Source organism: Zosterops lateralis (assembly GCF_965231275.1).
Source record: "Zosterops lateralis genome assembly, chromosome: 17".
Taxonomy (NCBI): Eukaryota; Metazoa; Chordata; class Aves; order Passeriformes; family Zosteropidae; genus Zosterops; species Zosterops lateralis.
The window spans coordinates 12,434,977-12,451,561 of record NC_139777.1 but is presented as its reverse complement, the minus strand read 5'-3'; the positions used below and the strand labels follow the sequence as shown (position 1 = coordinate 12,451,561).

General features: G+C 46.2%; 1 protein-coding gene across 1 annotated transcript in view; it reads left to right on the top strand.

Annotated features, from left to right (window-relative positions):
* Positions 1-986: 986 nt before the first annotated feature.
* BICDL1 (BICD family like cargo adaptor 1) overlaps positions 987-16,585 on the top strand; it is a gene marked incomplete at both ends in the record, with an annotated part of 45,001 nt that continues 29,402 nt past the window's right edge. The window contains 2 exons of the mRNA XM_083874069.1: positions 987-1,307; positions 5,931-6,146. Of these exons, the coding sequence (XP_083730195.1) occupies positions 987-1,307; positions 5,931-6,146 (537 nt within the window). The remainder of the gene's footprint in view (positions 1,308-5,930; positions 6,147-16,585) is intronic.

Below are 16,585 nucleotides of genomic sequence, written 5' to 3'. Positions count from 1 at the left end.
AGGCAGGAGCCAGCCCTGCTTGAAAACTGCATCAGTCACCAACTGTCCCAGCCAAAAATATCCTTGGACTGATGTGTTGGGGCTGTTGCATACAGATGAACATGGTCTAAGTGAAGGAAAGGAAAGCAAGCCCCAAAAAAGTAGCATACAAAGAAAAAAGCTGTAAAACTTGTAATTCCTTTCTGCAGAAATCTAGGAATCAAAGGCACGACTTTCCTTTAAAGTGCTTTTGTGCAATCACTATTAAAGCCTTGCTTGAAATTAAAGTATAATCAGAAATTGAAGGAATGGGGTCTTAGCAAATGTGAAAATATACAGGTTTATGCTGCTGTATTCTGCCTCAGCCTCTTTCCTGTACTAGGATCTAAGGGACAGAAAATCAACAAAACCAAAACTGAAACCCCTACCAGTCCTGCCCCTAATAGAGGGAATAGTGCTAGGAGCTGAACTGACTACAATTCCCAACGTTCACTGAGGATACCTTTAGGCCAAATGTTACCCGAGAACATCCCGAACAATCTGAAATTGAAAGCAAGCCCCGGTGGCTGTTGGAAGCTGTAGTCAGCTCTCCAGAGTGAACTACTGAGCACAAAGATCCCAAGAGCTGCTCCGGCAACCAAAAGACCCCGCTAGGGCTCTGGGGGAGCGGGCGGCGAGCGGGGGGAACGAGCTGTGCCCCTGGGGGAGCCAAGTCCCTTCCTTGGGCCTCCCCGATGTTTTGGGGAGATTTTTGGCCTGGGCCTGCGGCAGAAGGGGCAAGACCTTCCCGCGGCAGCCGGGGCCAGCAGGAGCCGCTTTCCCCCACGCCACCCGGGCCCGGTGCCGATGCCGATGCCGGTGCCGGCAGTGGCGGTGGCGGTGGCCATGCGCTGCCGGGGCCCGGCGCCGGGGGGCGGGGGCCGGGGGCGGCGGCGCTCCCCGCCCAGCCGCCGCAGCCGCGGGCCGGGCGCGGGGGGCGCAGCGGAGCGGCGGCGGCGCGCAGGGCCATGTCGGCGCCGTGCCTGCGCCTGCCCGCCGCCGGGTCAGCACCGGCGGAGGCGGACAGCGCCGGCGGCATGGAGCCGCCCGGGGCCGCCGCCCTGGAGCTGGCCCTGGAGGAGGAGCTGGCGCTGCTGGCCGCCGCCGGGGAGCCGCCGGAGCCGCCGCCTGCCGCCGCCGCCCGAGACCCCGAGCTGCTGTCGCTGATCCGGCAGAAGGAGAAGGACCTGGTGCTGGCGGCGCGGCTGGGCAAGGCGCTGCTGGAGCGCAACCAGGACATGAGCCGGCAGTACGAGAGGATGCACAAGGAGCTCACCGACAAGCTGGAGGTGAGGCCCCGCCGCGCTCCCCCCGCCCGGCCCCGGTCCTGGCCCGCGGGTTCTCCCCGCGCATCGCGGCCCCTTCCCCGGCCAGCGCCGGGGGCGGGCGCGGGCCCTGCCGAGCAGCCCACGGGACTCGCTGCGGCCGTGACGGGGAAGAAAAGGGTCTGAGCAATGCCGCCGAGGCCTGGGGGAGGCGAAGCTGCCGTTCTCCCCCGCTCCCCCCTGCCGAGAGCCGGCATGTGGGGCCGGGGCCGGGCTGCAGCACCGCGCTCCGGAGGCTCCTGGGGGGCTGTTCTGCCCCAGGACCACCTGGGAGAGATGTGCGCGGCTCATCTCGTCACAGAAATACCTCGGAAGTTAAATTTGCACAGCAGGTACTGAGCTACAGAGCATATGTGACCCTTATGGTTAAGCTGTTGCAGCTAAGGCTTTAGGCATGGCAGGAGATAAGCCCTAATGATACATCGCTGTTAGCTGTTTGCTCTGAAAAATGCCTACAGGTATCTGGAGAGAGCTGTTTGCCAGGAACTCGGGGGATTGAGCTATTTATTGATTTTTAAAGATAAAATAGAGCTATTACAAAGAAAAAGACTTGTGCAGGCAGCTTTTTTGGGAACAACTCTCTTGCACAATTGTGAGGGAGCCACTATTATTCACTCTTCCTCAGGGGTACTCTTGAAATTGTATTTCTTCCAATAAGTAATACTGCTTAGAAGGCTGAGAAAAGCCTCTAACCTTTCTGGAGAGAGTTTGAACAGTGCTGGATTAACATTCACATTTCAAGTCACAGCCCTAGATCAGTCCTTTCTGCACAGTCCTGTATATTCCTGTATTCCTTCCTCACAGACTTAACATTTCTCAAGCTCAAGTGGATTTGTGAAATTACTGTATGCCCTTTGTTCTCCTGACAAAAATTCCTCTCTCTTATTAAACTTGTCATTTTACCCCAGCTGATCCCTTCCTCTTTGCAGGGGAATCTCTCTGCCTTTGCTATTCTAATAGAAAAATAGCGAAGGTGACATTTGCTCAGATTGTTGTTTTGTGGCTCTGTTTATCAGATTAGAATTTCCCAGAGTATTCAAATTTGCCAGAGTGAATATTTCCACATTGATCTTTAAGCAATAACAGACGTATGTAGTGTTGTGCTGGCGTGGTTTTCCTTAGGAGCTGGAGTAGAACCTTTCCTACCATTAAAAGAAAAACGCACAAGTTTAGTTATCCACCAAGCTGCCTCTTAGAGAGTTCAGGAGTCTCAAATACCACTCACTGTTTGCAAAATATAGAGGTGAAAGGGAGAGGGGAGAAACTATGACTTTATAGTACTTTAAATAACATCCCACAAATGTTTACCTCTGCTCTCACAGGCCCATTCAGAAGGTAAATGAAGAGATTGTAAACACAGCCGTTTACATATTTTCATCCCATTATTATCACCCTAACTTCCCAGGGGAATAACAGATTGCTCTTTTCCAGGCTACTCATTTGAGAGGAGTTAGTATTATCTACTTAAGGGTAATTTTTTTTCCACTGAGTTTGGCAAATTTAACTCAGTGGTGCTTCACACAAAAAATCAAATTTCAACGTTAATCTTCTAAAACACAAGCTTGATAATCCCAACCTCTGCAGATTAAATCTCGGCCTCCTCCTGTTGCCACTGAAGTGAATAAAATTTCACAATAAGCTTTTTGATTTCAGAGGAGCAGAGGGAAGGACCCACAGCTGTTCCCTCCTTCCCTATGCTGAGAACTTTCTGACGGTGACAAGAAGCAAAGTCTCAGATGAGAGCCTTGGTGACAACCTGATATAATGATGTTTAAGTAGCACTTAGAAGGAGATATTTTCTCCCAGTTCACAGTTCAGAATTGGTTACAAGAGCTCAGTGAAGTCTCTCCATTTCACAACAGCCAAGGTACTAATCTGCTTGTTGGGTGCTTTGCTTCAAGATTAAATATGTTCTAGTTTTGTGGATTCATTGCTGAGAGACACCATTCCTGCCATACACTTACTCTGGCAAGCATTTCACTTCACAGCCTGAATTTAAATTCGTTTCTAATAATGAAATTGAAGTTCTGTAATAAATTCTGATATCTGATCCTAGACAGTTTTATCCTCTGTAAGGGATTAAAACAGTTAATACTGTTCTCTGCCACCGAGGAGCCTGCTGTGTCCAGACGCTTTACAGTATGAACCATCTTTATCAGCTGGGAAACTCCCCTTTGCTTTCATCTCTTTAGATGAAGACCAGCCCAGCTCAGTTAAGTTAAAGAGAAGCTGTTTTCAGAAGAAAACATCTTCTAGAAAGCAGTTCTGTGTAAAAATCAATGAGCAGCTGGTGAATGAAGAGACAAGAAAGTCAGGAAAGAAGAAACTTCCTTACTGAGGCCAGCAGTTTGCCCTATCAGCACTACGTGCAGAAATCCCCTCTCCAGACCTGCAGCCCTGCAGGTGCTGGGGTGAGGGCAGGCCAGGGGAGATGGCTGCTGGCAGAAGCAGGAGGGACCAGTCAACACATCTCATCTGGGTTATCTTGGCAACAGCCTCTCCATGCCCCACTGCTCTGTTCTGGTTTCTCTGTCACAACAGAAAATCTTGATATTCTTCACCTCCTTCTAATGCCAGCCTGTGTGGATGGCTTTGGATTGGGGCCGTGTGTAGTGGAGATTTTCTTGTGCAGTGAAGGACTAAAGTGCTTTTTAAATGATTGACAAGGCTTATCAATGGTTTCTAAATCACATTTGGGTGTCTGGGGCACTTCAGCTGCAGTGCTGCTTCTCAGCAGGCTGAAGTTCCACTTTCCATTTAGAGAAGGCCCTGGATCTTTCTAAACGTTGCCTAGCAGTGAAAGAGGCAGAGCTATAAAAGACAGAATTTTCAGTGTTCCGCTGAAAGTGAAATTGTGGCTACTCTAGCCACACTTGGACTACAAACAAGATTTCTTTGCAATGGTTGTCATGAGCCAGGTGCTGGGATCTCCTGCCTACCTATTGCATTAAAATATTTATATTACTGCTTATCTCTCATTTGCAAGGATGCTCAATCTTTAAGTATCTGAAACATGGGGAAACCCCCTGCTATGGGCCACTATGTTTTTAATCAACTTTCCCTCATATTTAAGGGTTTTTCATGGAAGTCTGGAATTTGCAGAAAGATTTGGAAGGGCACAAGCAACGTGCTGCTACACTGAGCTGGAAGGAGCATAAGAAAGGATTTGGGGATCAGATGAAGAAAGAGAAAACATGGCATCTGCATGGCAGAGCAGAAAAAGGTGGAAGATTAGCAATACACAGGCCAGAGGGCTGGAGAGGAGCTGGAGGCTTTTGACATTCAGACCTGCTCAGGAAGGTGACAGGGACCCTGCCAGGGAGGCTGTGTGTCATCAGCAATAGGCACCCAGGGGAAACAGCCCCCTCACAGCCTGTGTTTCTAACAAGCAATAAAAAGCCACTTCACATAAAAGTGCAATTTTCTTTTCCGCCTAGCAGGTTTATTTTTCCCTCCTATGTGAAGTGCCATGGGAATTGTTCACCAGGGAACAATTCACCTGGGAGAAATAGGCAAGTGCTACCAGTGTTTGGCCCAGTGGGTTTCTGTTCTAAGACATGTTCCTTGAAGACTGGGGAATCTGATAGAGAGTAGCAGAAGATTATTCTGGGGATCAGAGGACAACCAGCAAGGAGAGGACTCCCATTTTTCAGGTTTCCCTGCCAATCCTGGGACATGCCCATGTCCCCAATCTGTGACTGTTCTGAAAGTAAATGTGTGTCTTCAGTTACCAGGGGAAATTTAAGCTCAGAGTTTTGGAGCAGGGATTCTTTCAAATGGGCACAACATAAATCTGCTTTGACCTGATTTGCAGATCTGTTTCAGTTAAGCCCTCATTTAACTGAGACTCTAAAACATGCAAAAGTTTCACCAGATTTGTGCTGTCCCTCATTTTCCAGCCAATCCCAAGCAGAGCAGAGTCTCCAGAACTGAGAGTGGTTTCTAAGAAACCTGAACCCAGAACATGCACGTACATAATGTCTATAGCAACCAGTTCATCACATCCATTGCCATTCCAGAGCAGACTGCATCAAACAATGGAGTTACTGTGCACTATCAAACTCTCAGACAACTAATTAGGTCAGGAATAGAAGGAGCAAATGGATAGATGATTCAACTGTTGTTCATGAGACCCATATGACAACAAGGATGCCTCATCCGCATTCCTCGCGAATAGTGAGGGTATACAGTTTGTGTATTTTGACTATAAAGGCAATTTTAAAAGAATTGTGCTACTGACCACTGAAATACTGCTTTAGAGTTAAGCTGGGTTCTGCTAAATCAATTGTTCTGTCTGACCTATATATTCCTCCTATTGACATGCAGCCTACTTTACTCTTTTGGCAGTTATTTCAGTAAAAATTCAATGTGCTGAACTCCAGTGGCCAAGGACAGGCCAATTGCTGGAAAAGGAAAATGGCTGTAGTGCCAGTGACCTGCCCTGATGTGGAATTGCCATCTCCATGGCATTGTCATGCTCAAGCACCCTTCTCTTTCCTGCACAAGGTTTTAGCCTGGCATAGATGAAGAGAAGGAGACATTCACCTTTTTTCCCTCCCTTCCTAACCTCTTGCCCTCATCTTTTAGCACCTGGAACAAGAGAAACACGAATTGAGGCGGCGATTTGAGAACAAGGAGGGGGAGTGGGAAGGAAGGGTGTCTGAACTGGAGAGCGATGTGAAGCAGCTGCAGGACGAGCTGGAGAAGCAGCAGGTCCACCTGCGTGAAGCCGACCGGGAGAAGACGCGTGCTGTCCAGGAACTCTCCGAGCAGAACCAAAGACTCCTGGACCAGCTCAGCAGGGTGAGTCAGCTGGGTGGCACAGCTGGGCATGGGACAGGGTCACAGCTCTGCTGTCATCCCCCTCCTGGGCAAAGGAGTGGGAAAGCTCCCACTTCCAGGGAAACAAACAGTTCTGCCTCTGGTCATGTTACACAGGTGCCCTGCTAAGACATGCTGCCTTTAAACTGATTTTACACCTTTAAGGAGTGATGCATTTCTTTGGCAAAACAGTTGTGTTTATGTGTTGAGTGATCATTTACTGCATAGTTATCTCTCTCAACTGTTTTTGTATCTAGAACTGATTTAGAAAATCTGTTTCTAATTTACTAATAGGCTGAACAAATGCAGCATGCAAGAAGAAGGCTAATCTGCAACAGTGGGGTGAAAGACTTTGCAGGCTTCCCTTTTTTGAGATACATTGTCTGTAATGTTGTAGAATTGAACATACCATGTCAGTCTCAGATGGTGTGTCACTACAGATAACTTTGCCATGGTTAGATGTGTGAGAACCTACTGAAATTCCTTGGAATGCCATGTTTCATCAAAGAGCTTAACATGCCTCTGAATGAAAGAGGATTTATAGTGAGGCTGCTACAAATCAGCCTAATTGACTGAATACTTGCAGCATGAGTTTCTTTCTGACAGCAGAAGACTTAACAGTTTCTGCCTCCTTCCCCCAGAAGTTAACCTGTCTTCTGGAATTAAGAACCTTGATTTTTTTTCCTCCCCACTGGACAGTTAGTACAAACCATAATTTTAATGCTTGAGAACACAGTTACTCCAGCAGACGAAAGCATTTGCTTGTTATCAGTTGCTTATTCCCAAAATAGCACAGAACAAAAACACACACACAGATTCCTGCTGAAGAGGCCCATCTCACACTGTGAGAACATCTCTCAGACTAGATTTTGCCAGAGCTGAGTCTCTGGGGCTGACATGGGGATTTTGCCTGTGGGAGAGTGGACACCTCAACCACAACACTAGGATCAGAGGACTCTGAAGAGGGCCAAATGTACAGGTCTTCACTCAAGCTGTTATGCAGTTGTGCCTCTGGAGGTGAGAAGAGCAAGTTTTGAGTTTGACACTCTGTACTGACACTCAAGGAAATTATTCCTCATTCCACTGTAGATTTTCTTGTCAAGGATTAAAAAAGTCACTTAGTCCAGTTTGGTTAACTGGCTTTAAAAAACAACAACAACAAACAAACTAACTAAAAAGACCTCATCTTCCTTACCTCAGGAATGTTGCTAAGTTTATCCATGTTTTTAAAGCAATATGTCCCAATTAAGCTACAGATCTTTCACCTTTTCTCTGGACAGAGCATATTCCTCATATACCATGGATGAGAGTTTCCACCCAAGATTGCACAAGCCCTATGTTGAGTCAGGTTTCTTATCCAGGGTTAAGAATTTGGCTCCCATTAGATCTGGTGACTCTCAATAATTTTCTGTGCATGTATGATTTCTCTCACTGTCTGGGGAATGTAAGATTTTTTATGTTCTCAGCATAGGTATAAACTGGAAGAACAGACTAGAAGGTAGGAGAGGCAAAACAGACAGCTTGGTTTGGGCTTGTAAACCACATGGGATTATTCTCACTTGTGCTACAGGAACCTCTCACAGCCAAATGCTCAGAGAGCCACTCCACAAAGCCTTGTCAGAGGAATCACCAAGTTAAGTCTACCAGCATGTGGTGTCCAAGCATGGGTTTTGTACCCTTAACTCCTTATTAGTTCAGGCCAGAAGGCAAGAAAGGGTCTTCACTGACGCACTTCAGAGCTGCCACATTCAAAAATGCTGAATGTTGGTGCCCTTCTCTTTCCAGACCACCCCTGCTCCCAGCTTGGAGAACAGTTTTCCTCCAATGCAGATAAGCTCTGATAGAGACAGAGCTGATGTTTGCTGAGGCACGATCCAGAGCTCATTGAGTTTGTCACCTGGCCAAAACTTGCCAGTAACTCAGATACAGCAGTGGATTTAGCAAGGGTGTAAACAGTCTTCCCACAGTCAGGAAAACCTGGACAAATTGAAAGAGAGTGGGGAACAATTGGTTGTCATTTTCAGGACTTTAGCTGAGGCTTTTTAAAATCCCAGCATTATATTAACACTTGATTCCTGGCTGCCTAATATTCTGTATTTGCTGCTCGATAGTGTTTATGCAGTCTCATGTGTCTGGTCTCTTATTCTGAAGAGGTTACACATGTAATCCCTGAGGCAGTGGTACTGCCTAAACCCTGCACCCATGTAGTTCTGGCTCCTGTTACCACTTAAGCTGAGGGGATGTGCTTTGCCTACAGCCACTCCTGCCACAGGCTGGAGTCTCACCTGAGATCATGAACTGAGCACTGGGAGAGGAGAAGTCCTACAAAGAGGTGCTGTTACAGCTTCTGTGATCTTTAAGGTGTTGCTAGTTATCCTCCTTGTGTTCCTGGTTCTGTATTTGTGTCACCGTGGGTTGTTTGGGAGCAAAGGGTTTTGAGAAATCTGGGATGAGGTGATGAAAGCCTTACTCAGAGCCTCAAGTCTGCCCCATCCAACACTCTATATCCTGCTTCACTCCCAGGACACAAAGGCTTCTCTCTGGTAGAGTCATTCTACACTAGTAGGTACTGGCTCCTTAAATTTGAATTTCTACAGTTTTTAGCAATTAACACGTCTTGGCCCCATTTAACAACACTTCATCATCTCTCTCCTGGAGAAGGTACCTGTTGGCACTAGGCTCTGTGTGAATGACAGTCAGCCTCAGGAGCCCAGCCCACCTGGTCCTGCTTGTTTTTTCTGGATTCCCTGGGCCTCAGCCTCTTTTATCTCCAAGCAGGGCAGCAGCCATCATCTCCTTCATCCTGTCCCTCCTCCTTCCTGCTTCTGCCATACTTTCACCAACTAATTAGTCCTTAGGACTTTTTTTTAACCCTGCCTTCCCCAGAGATGAAAAGCCAACACATACTCACTTTATCTAAACCTGGCACAAATGCCAACCAACCAAGCACACACACACACACAAGGACAGCAAGGGGACCTGGAAAGCTCTGTCTTGCAATTAATGCCTGGGACTGAAAAAACCGATCAGTTCTAGCCAAGACTGATAAGGAAAACTCAAGGATAGGAATTTTAAGTCTGTTCCAGTATCTAAAAATTAGCCTCTTGCCTCTGTCACCAAGAGGCTAAAATAAGGTCCTTAAAATGGTTTGAGGTCTTCCAATGAGGTGGTGATATAGGAGAACTTTAAATATCTAATAATAGTAAGTAGGCTATAAGGAACTTTGCCTTCTCTTGAAATACAGCCTTTGGTTCTCTGCTTTTAGCAGAACAAAGATACTGCCTGAGGTTAGAATAGCATTAAACCATTGGGAAAATTTGGTTGGCTGGACTGGAAGCACATAGTGAAAGATGTGATTGAAATGCCAAAGAGCAAGTTTAAGACCTCTTCAGTATTTTTTAATTTGCTACATGATGATTAAAATCCTTTCTGCAGACTGCTTTGATTCCCTCCCCCCGCCTCAGCACAGCAAAGGGCGCAGGAGCTCTCAGCAGTGTGTCCACACCAAGCTAAATGCCAAGTTTACCAAGGAGAACTGTGGAGCTCCTCATGAGCAGTGTGCCAGGGTACAAACCACTCACCAGAACTGCTCAGAGCTGAAGTATAGGAGTCAAAGAACAGTACTGCTGAGAAAGTCGAGGCTTGGGAATTATTACATGTTCTGTTTCCAGCTCCTTCAGTCTCTCCCATCTGTTTCAGTTCCCCACTAGGATAAAAAAGGAAGAAGAAAAAAGAAAGAAACACAAAAAACACAATTCTATGCTTTCTATCCTTATATGGGGGAGTGTGTGTAGGGAAAGATCTCCTCTTACATGTGCCCACAGCAGGTAACACAGTCCTGTCTCCACCTTTGGGATTGTGGGAGTTACTAATGCAAATAATAATAACAAGCAGTCATCTTCCTATAATGAGGCAACATATTACTACTTGGTCAGGAAGTGAATGAAAAAAGACTTCCATGCTGTTTCTGAGTGCCTTCACCAGATGGCTTTCCCACACATTTCCTGCTCCCCAGCTCTGGCTCCTGGAGATGTTTGCTGCGTGTAGCTTGGGCGAGGCTCATCCTTCCCTGTTCAGCTGGGCTTCTTTTATGGTACATGGAGCACAGGGGAGCGATTTCACAATGTCAGGCTCAGGTAGTTTTTGCAATGCAAATCTGTTTCCCGGGGCAGTGGAAGAGTGTCATCTTGCACTGCTGAAACAGCTCCTTGTGTTCAGAGAGGAGCGCTGGGCTGCTGTGGCATCCCTCAGAGGGGCCCTCAATCACCACTCCTTAGATTCAATCAGCATCCAGAGCCAACATGCTGCTACAAAGAATGAGGTGTTTCAGTCAATCCCTCTGCTACAGCAAGAACAGGAGCAGCCAGCCCACAATTCTCCAAAGGAGGTATTATTTACTAACCACAAAACTCTCCTTTCAGTAGTATTTCAGCTGAAGTTTCTCACTTCATGCTCTAACATGCAGCCTGTTAGAGAACTGACAGGTACTGCCTGGCTTTGCTTTGAAAGAAACAGGTTTTTATTGAAGAACAAGGTAACCATCATGTATTCTCCTTTCTAAATTACTTGTATTTTAAATACATCCTTTTATGATCAAGAACACACAAGAGAAGCAGGTCTATTTTCATTTATTTATGGAAGAGATTTTTCTGAATGGTTGGTTGATGGGTCTATAAGCATAGGAACAATGTTGGTTTTAAGAAATTCAGATTATTCCCTGAAAAAGAAAGTTATTGGAAGAAGTGTGCTGGGCAAGATGCACTGCTTTTGCCATGCCAGCGATTTGTAGCCATTAGACTATGAATTATGTCTTTAATTCCTTATTTTATCTGTACAGGTGCTTAATGCAAGCCTCCTTATGTTTCTTGCTTATTAAGTTGTCTCCAATAGCCCAGCAGGGTCTGTTGGGAGCTCCATCCTTAGCACAAAGCAAGTCAGGCTGAATTTAAGTCTTGCTTCAGGGGGTTTATTTTTAACCAGACAAAGATTTTGAGTGAGCCTGGACAAAAGAAGAGTTGCTTTGACTATCACTACATTTCAAGGTGTAGATCAGCCACTACACTGAGTTATTTTTCATAAAAACTCTCCAGTTTTTGCTCTTCAAAGTGTTTACTGGACCTACTCAGTGAGTAGCTTATTATAAGGAACTCTATACTAAACTCCTCAAGCACTGAGTCCTGCATAGCAAATCTTCACCTGTATCACCACTAAGCAGTCTAAATTCAAGGAAAGGGGAGATTGCAGGAGAAAAGGCAGCACTGCTTCCTGTTGAAGGGGCTGAAGTACCTGCTGGTCATGGCAGCTTTGGGGGGGCTGCTTGTTCCTTGGGGGAAGGCAGACAGCCCTTGAGCACGGGCATAAGACTCACTTGTGTCACACATGCTGAGGTGAGAGGAAACAGACACCAGCACCAGACAGAGCCCAACACTGATTCCAGCAAACCTCCCAGTAACCTCATTCCCCAGCTCCCCACCCCTCTGGAGCATCAGCAGATCCTCACACCACATAGCCAGATCCCTGATCACCCAGGGAATACTAATGAGAGAAAGGCTCCTTCTCTCCAGTTGCTTCTCCTCTAGCAGAGAGCACTTGTTAATAATTCAGCTTCATGCCACATCAGGCCTGGAGTGCTGAGGCTTTCCATGCTAAAGCTGTAAATATAGGACGTGACTGCAGCTGCGTGTTCTCGCCTGCAGAGTCCTTCAATGAAATGATTCAGTGCCCTAGAAGGTCATGGAGAAACACCTTGAGGTCACTGCTGAGTGGCGTTTACCCAGTATCTCTGTGGGAGAACAAGGAGAAAGGCTCAACCCTCTGCTGAGAGTCAGTCCAAGCCTGCAGCATCCGTTAACCCCATTTTAGGACACACAGAGTTTTGGGACCCAACAGGAACAGGGGCATCCAGACATCAAGGAATAAATACAGGAAGTGACAAAGAAGTAATTTCAGCAAACATGACAGGGACCACCCCTACAGAATTTGCCCAGAGATTTTGCACACAATCGTTTCATGAAAGATTTTTACCCTTGAGTCCTTTGGTTTTAAGTGCTGATGAGCACTTAGGGAATGGGCAGAAGGAGAATGGGCTGTAATGATGGGATAAGGGAGAATGGGGACAAATTAAAAGAAGGGAAATTTAGGTTAAGTATTAGAAAGAAATTCTCTCCTGTGAGCATGCTGAGACACTGGAGCAGGTTGCCCAGGGAGGTTGTGGCTGTCCCAACCCTGGCAATGTTCAAAACCAGGTTGGACAGGGTTTGGAACAGCCTGGTCTAGTGGGAGGATTCCCTGCCTGTGGCAGGGGGAGTTGGGACTAGGTGATCGGTGAGGTCCATTCCAATCCCTTAACATTTCATGCTTCTATGAAATAGAATAAAACAGGGGCTAATTAATAACAAAGCCCTTCCCAGGAAAAGATTAAACTACTATTAACGTTAGAAAAAAAAAAATACTGTTAAGGCAGTGAAACTACACAAACCACTGCTCCTGAGCAAAAAGATGTCATCCCTGAGTCCCAGGGGCTGGGTGGGACCCTCATCCTTCTCTGGGGCAGCGGAGCATCCCCTCCATCCCCGGGGACCCCTCGCTGGTTGCTGGATGACAGCACGGCATGTCCCGGCTGGTGATGTTGCTGTGGCAACCGGGTGTGATTTCTCTGCTTGTAATGCCACGCCAGTCAGGGACACGCAGGGAGACGCACTTGTGACGTCCGAGACGGGCGGGCGGTGGCCGCGGCCCGTCTGCCACCCCCGTGGGCTCGGCTCGCTGCCAGGACGTGTTCCCGCGTCGCTTCTGCATCCCCCGCGGGCCCCTCCCCACCTTTCCTCCTCTGCTCACGGCAATTTCCCCCCAGAATCGTGCTGGAGCTGTACCAGCCCCAGGCAGCCTGTTGTCTGTAGCATCCACAATGAGCTCCCGAGCCTGCTGAGAGACAGGGAAACGTTTTATATCTTGGGTGAAAAGAGCCCCTTGTGAGCAGATCAGTGAGCACACGCAGGGTGACCCAGCCAGGGCTTGGCACAGAGCATCTCCCGGGAGTCCACCAGAGAAATTATTGTCTGCCCGAGCCACTGAGCCTTCAGGCTGTGCACGGCTCATCTCCCATCTTCAGAGGCTCATGGTGCCTGGATGGAGCAGCAGAGGCTGCCCCGGGGGACATCACAGAGCCACACTTCCTGTCCCACCACCAGTCCCTTTCACTGGGCAGCACATCTGCAGGAATGAATGTCCAAAGCACTGTTTGGACAAATACACATATGTGTAAAGCCCCTGGTAGTCAGCCATACACTGTTCTTCCCTGTACTTCATCTGAGCCCAGCTCAGAGCCCAGCTTTCTTCTCCAGCAAGTGGTCCTAGAAGAGATTTCAAAAGTTCATGCAAGGCTTCTGTCTTGAGACATCAGCAGCACCACTAATCTGTGAACATCTGAAAGCCAGAATCCAACATAAAACTGAAGCTGAACTTGTCCTGGAGTAAGAAGATAAAATTCTGAATGAGTCCTTTCCTCCCCTCTTGCACTGCACTAAAAATTTCAAGTGGCTATTATGTTTACATCCAAGTTGTTTATTGGAATTGTTTTATTATGCAGTAGCTCAGAGGTAGGAGCACGTGGGCAGAAGATTTTTTTTCGAAATATTTCTGCTTATTCACACTTGCTGTAAACACTTCCTCCAGGAGATTCTAGAAAGTAGGACACAGAAGGTGTTTGTATCCAGCCACTGCATTACTAGCTAGAACCAGAGACAAACATGATTGAAAGCTTTGCAAATAGCTACATAAGAAAAAAACAGTTAAAAGCATTTGATCTTAAAAGACCTGTTCTGGGTTATAAAGTTTGCACACCTTATAATGAAAGTCTTCAAATTCCTTCTATTTTCAAGCAGGCTTGGTTTTTCTAAATGCAAATTAGTAGACAATAGCTCAAGAGGGAAGTCTCTTCTACACTGAGGGAGTTTTGCCAGCTGTATTGGGTGCTCTGATTACCCATGAAATCAGAGGCCTCTTGCAAAGCAGCCTAGAGCTTAACCAACATTTTGTTTAGAATGGCATTTAGCAGAACCCAGTTTATTTTGAATAGAGATACAGGATCAGCAAGACACTCTTGTTGATTTCTGGTGGCCATGAGGCAATACAGAGCTGGTTCATGCTTGGCAGCACTACCACAGGGATGGGAAATGCCACCTCCAATAGGGACATCACAGTATCCAGAGGCAAGGGTACAACAGAAAACGACTGACAGATGAGGACATAATCAAGGGATCTGCATGTCAGAGCAACTGGAGTAAAAGGCTGCTCATAAACAACCTAAGAGAGCCTTTCATTTGGAGGAGATACAGGCTGGCCTTACAATCTCAGTAGTTATCCTTCTACAGAGGCTCAGTTTTGTAGATACCAAGACCTGCAGCAGATTCCCATCATAGATGGGATCCCTGTCAGTGTGTGAGGGGGGACTGCTGAGGTCTGAAGTGTTGGGAACAAGTCCATTAGCTGTTCTCACTCTCTCCTAACTATCCTTCCCTGGAAGGTTCTAATGTTGAAGCATGCAAAGAACATTTTTAAAAGGAAGGACTGCCTGGATAGTTTCAGCTGGGTTATGACTCTACCAAGATTAGCACAGTAATGCAGATGTGTCATAGATGAAGAGCTTTCACAGAACAGTTACAAGACCTGCGGATGTTTGGGTAACTAAAGCATCCAGCACATTGGATTTGCCCTTTAAATGAAATCCTTCAGTTCCTTTGCACTTCAGTGCATCAAGATAATGAAATTTAACCTTGTGATTGCTTTGTTCTCTACATCCTTTAAAGTCTGTTCCTGAATCCACTTCCAGAGTTGGCACAGTTTTGTAGTGACAGGGGTGCTCTTAGAAAGCTGCTCAATTTGGCAGCTATTTAGCCTTAGCTGTTTCTGGTTACTTGTTGAACAAAGCACCATTGTACTTGGCTGTCTACAAGCTCAGATCCAGGAAAATGGAAGTATTCTACAATTCAGGTGTAAAAGGTATAGACCAGCAAATTTGTCACTCACACCAGGAGCATTAGACAGGTACAAACCTTAAGGGTTGTTGGAGGGAAGAATCTCTATTTATGGAGAGATCCATAGTCCCAATTGCTTTTTTGCAGGTGTTTCAGGACAAAAACACCCACAAATTTCAAGAGAAGGGCCCCTTTTGGAGAAGTACCTGAAGAGTTCTCCATTGTTTCTTTACTTGGTGAGCAAGTGATTGGCATAGATTTTATTGGAACACCAGGAAACTGAGGCACTGACAGACTAGGCAGTAATTGTCAGTGTAAAGCAATAAAAAAGACCATAGTGAATGAAAAACCTTTTCTCCACTCAGGTAGAGTACACAAGAGTTTGAGCTTTTTTCTTGATCTTATAGAATGAGAATGAATTGGGGTGGGGCTTTTTGTTTGTTTTTAAGGTGTGGAATAGGAATGTAGTGCTCTGTGTCCGACACTGACAGCACAACAGGTTAAAGCTGGTGCTCAGACATTACTCCTTAACCAAGTATAAGCTTTATTCTCCATGCTCCTTATATAAACAACGTGTATAAATTACAGGATAAGAATTAGACTGATATTAAAAAAAAAAAAAAAATCTGTAAGTTTGGCTGAGTAGAGGAGATGGCCCAGAGACTCTACCAGGTCTCCATCAAGGGAAAATTTTGGGAAGCGGCCAAGCAGACATCAGTCAGGGAGGGCTGGCCAATTCTTGCACTGATACGAGAAACACTAGGCAAAGTTAAGTCTGAAAGAGACCTTCTGAGGTTTCCCTTTTATGCAGGCAAGGGTTTGACTAACATCAGGTCATGTCATCTTGGTATTTATGAATACCAAAGAATGAGGCAGAGAAGCCTGAGGGAATAATCACAAGGTACAAGGGAGCTCAAAGGCTTTGGAACTGACCTGCATTTTAATTTTACATGGACATAAAGTAATGAAAGAGTGAAAACAAATGTAAACAGGGCATTATTCAAAATGGTTGAATAGACTCAGATTTTGTGGGAGTCATACTTTTCAACAGATTTATGTCTAGAAGCCAAATGAGAAAGCCTGGAATGACCCTGCTTGCTCAAAAGAGGTTGTTGGTAGAATGTAGCTGTGATATTTGTCTAAATAACATCTATTGATCAGCTATAAAGTTGCACAGGGATTTGCCAACTCAAATTATTCCTCTAGGTTTGCCTCTATTCCAGAGAGATTTATTTCCCTAGGCTTTACTGGATGTTGTACTTCACTTTGTGCACATTTGGGCACAAATTCTCCCTAAATGTTGTGCTGCTTAGCCTTTATCTCCCTCTCCACCTTAGCACAAGGGACCAGACTCTTAGAGACATCTCACTTATAAATATTTAAAGCTTTAAGGGTCCAGGCAAATGCTTATGAAATTGATGATTTCATTAATGCCACCTCTTCTGT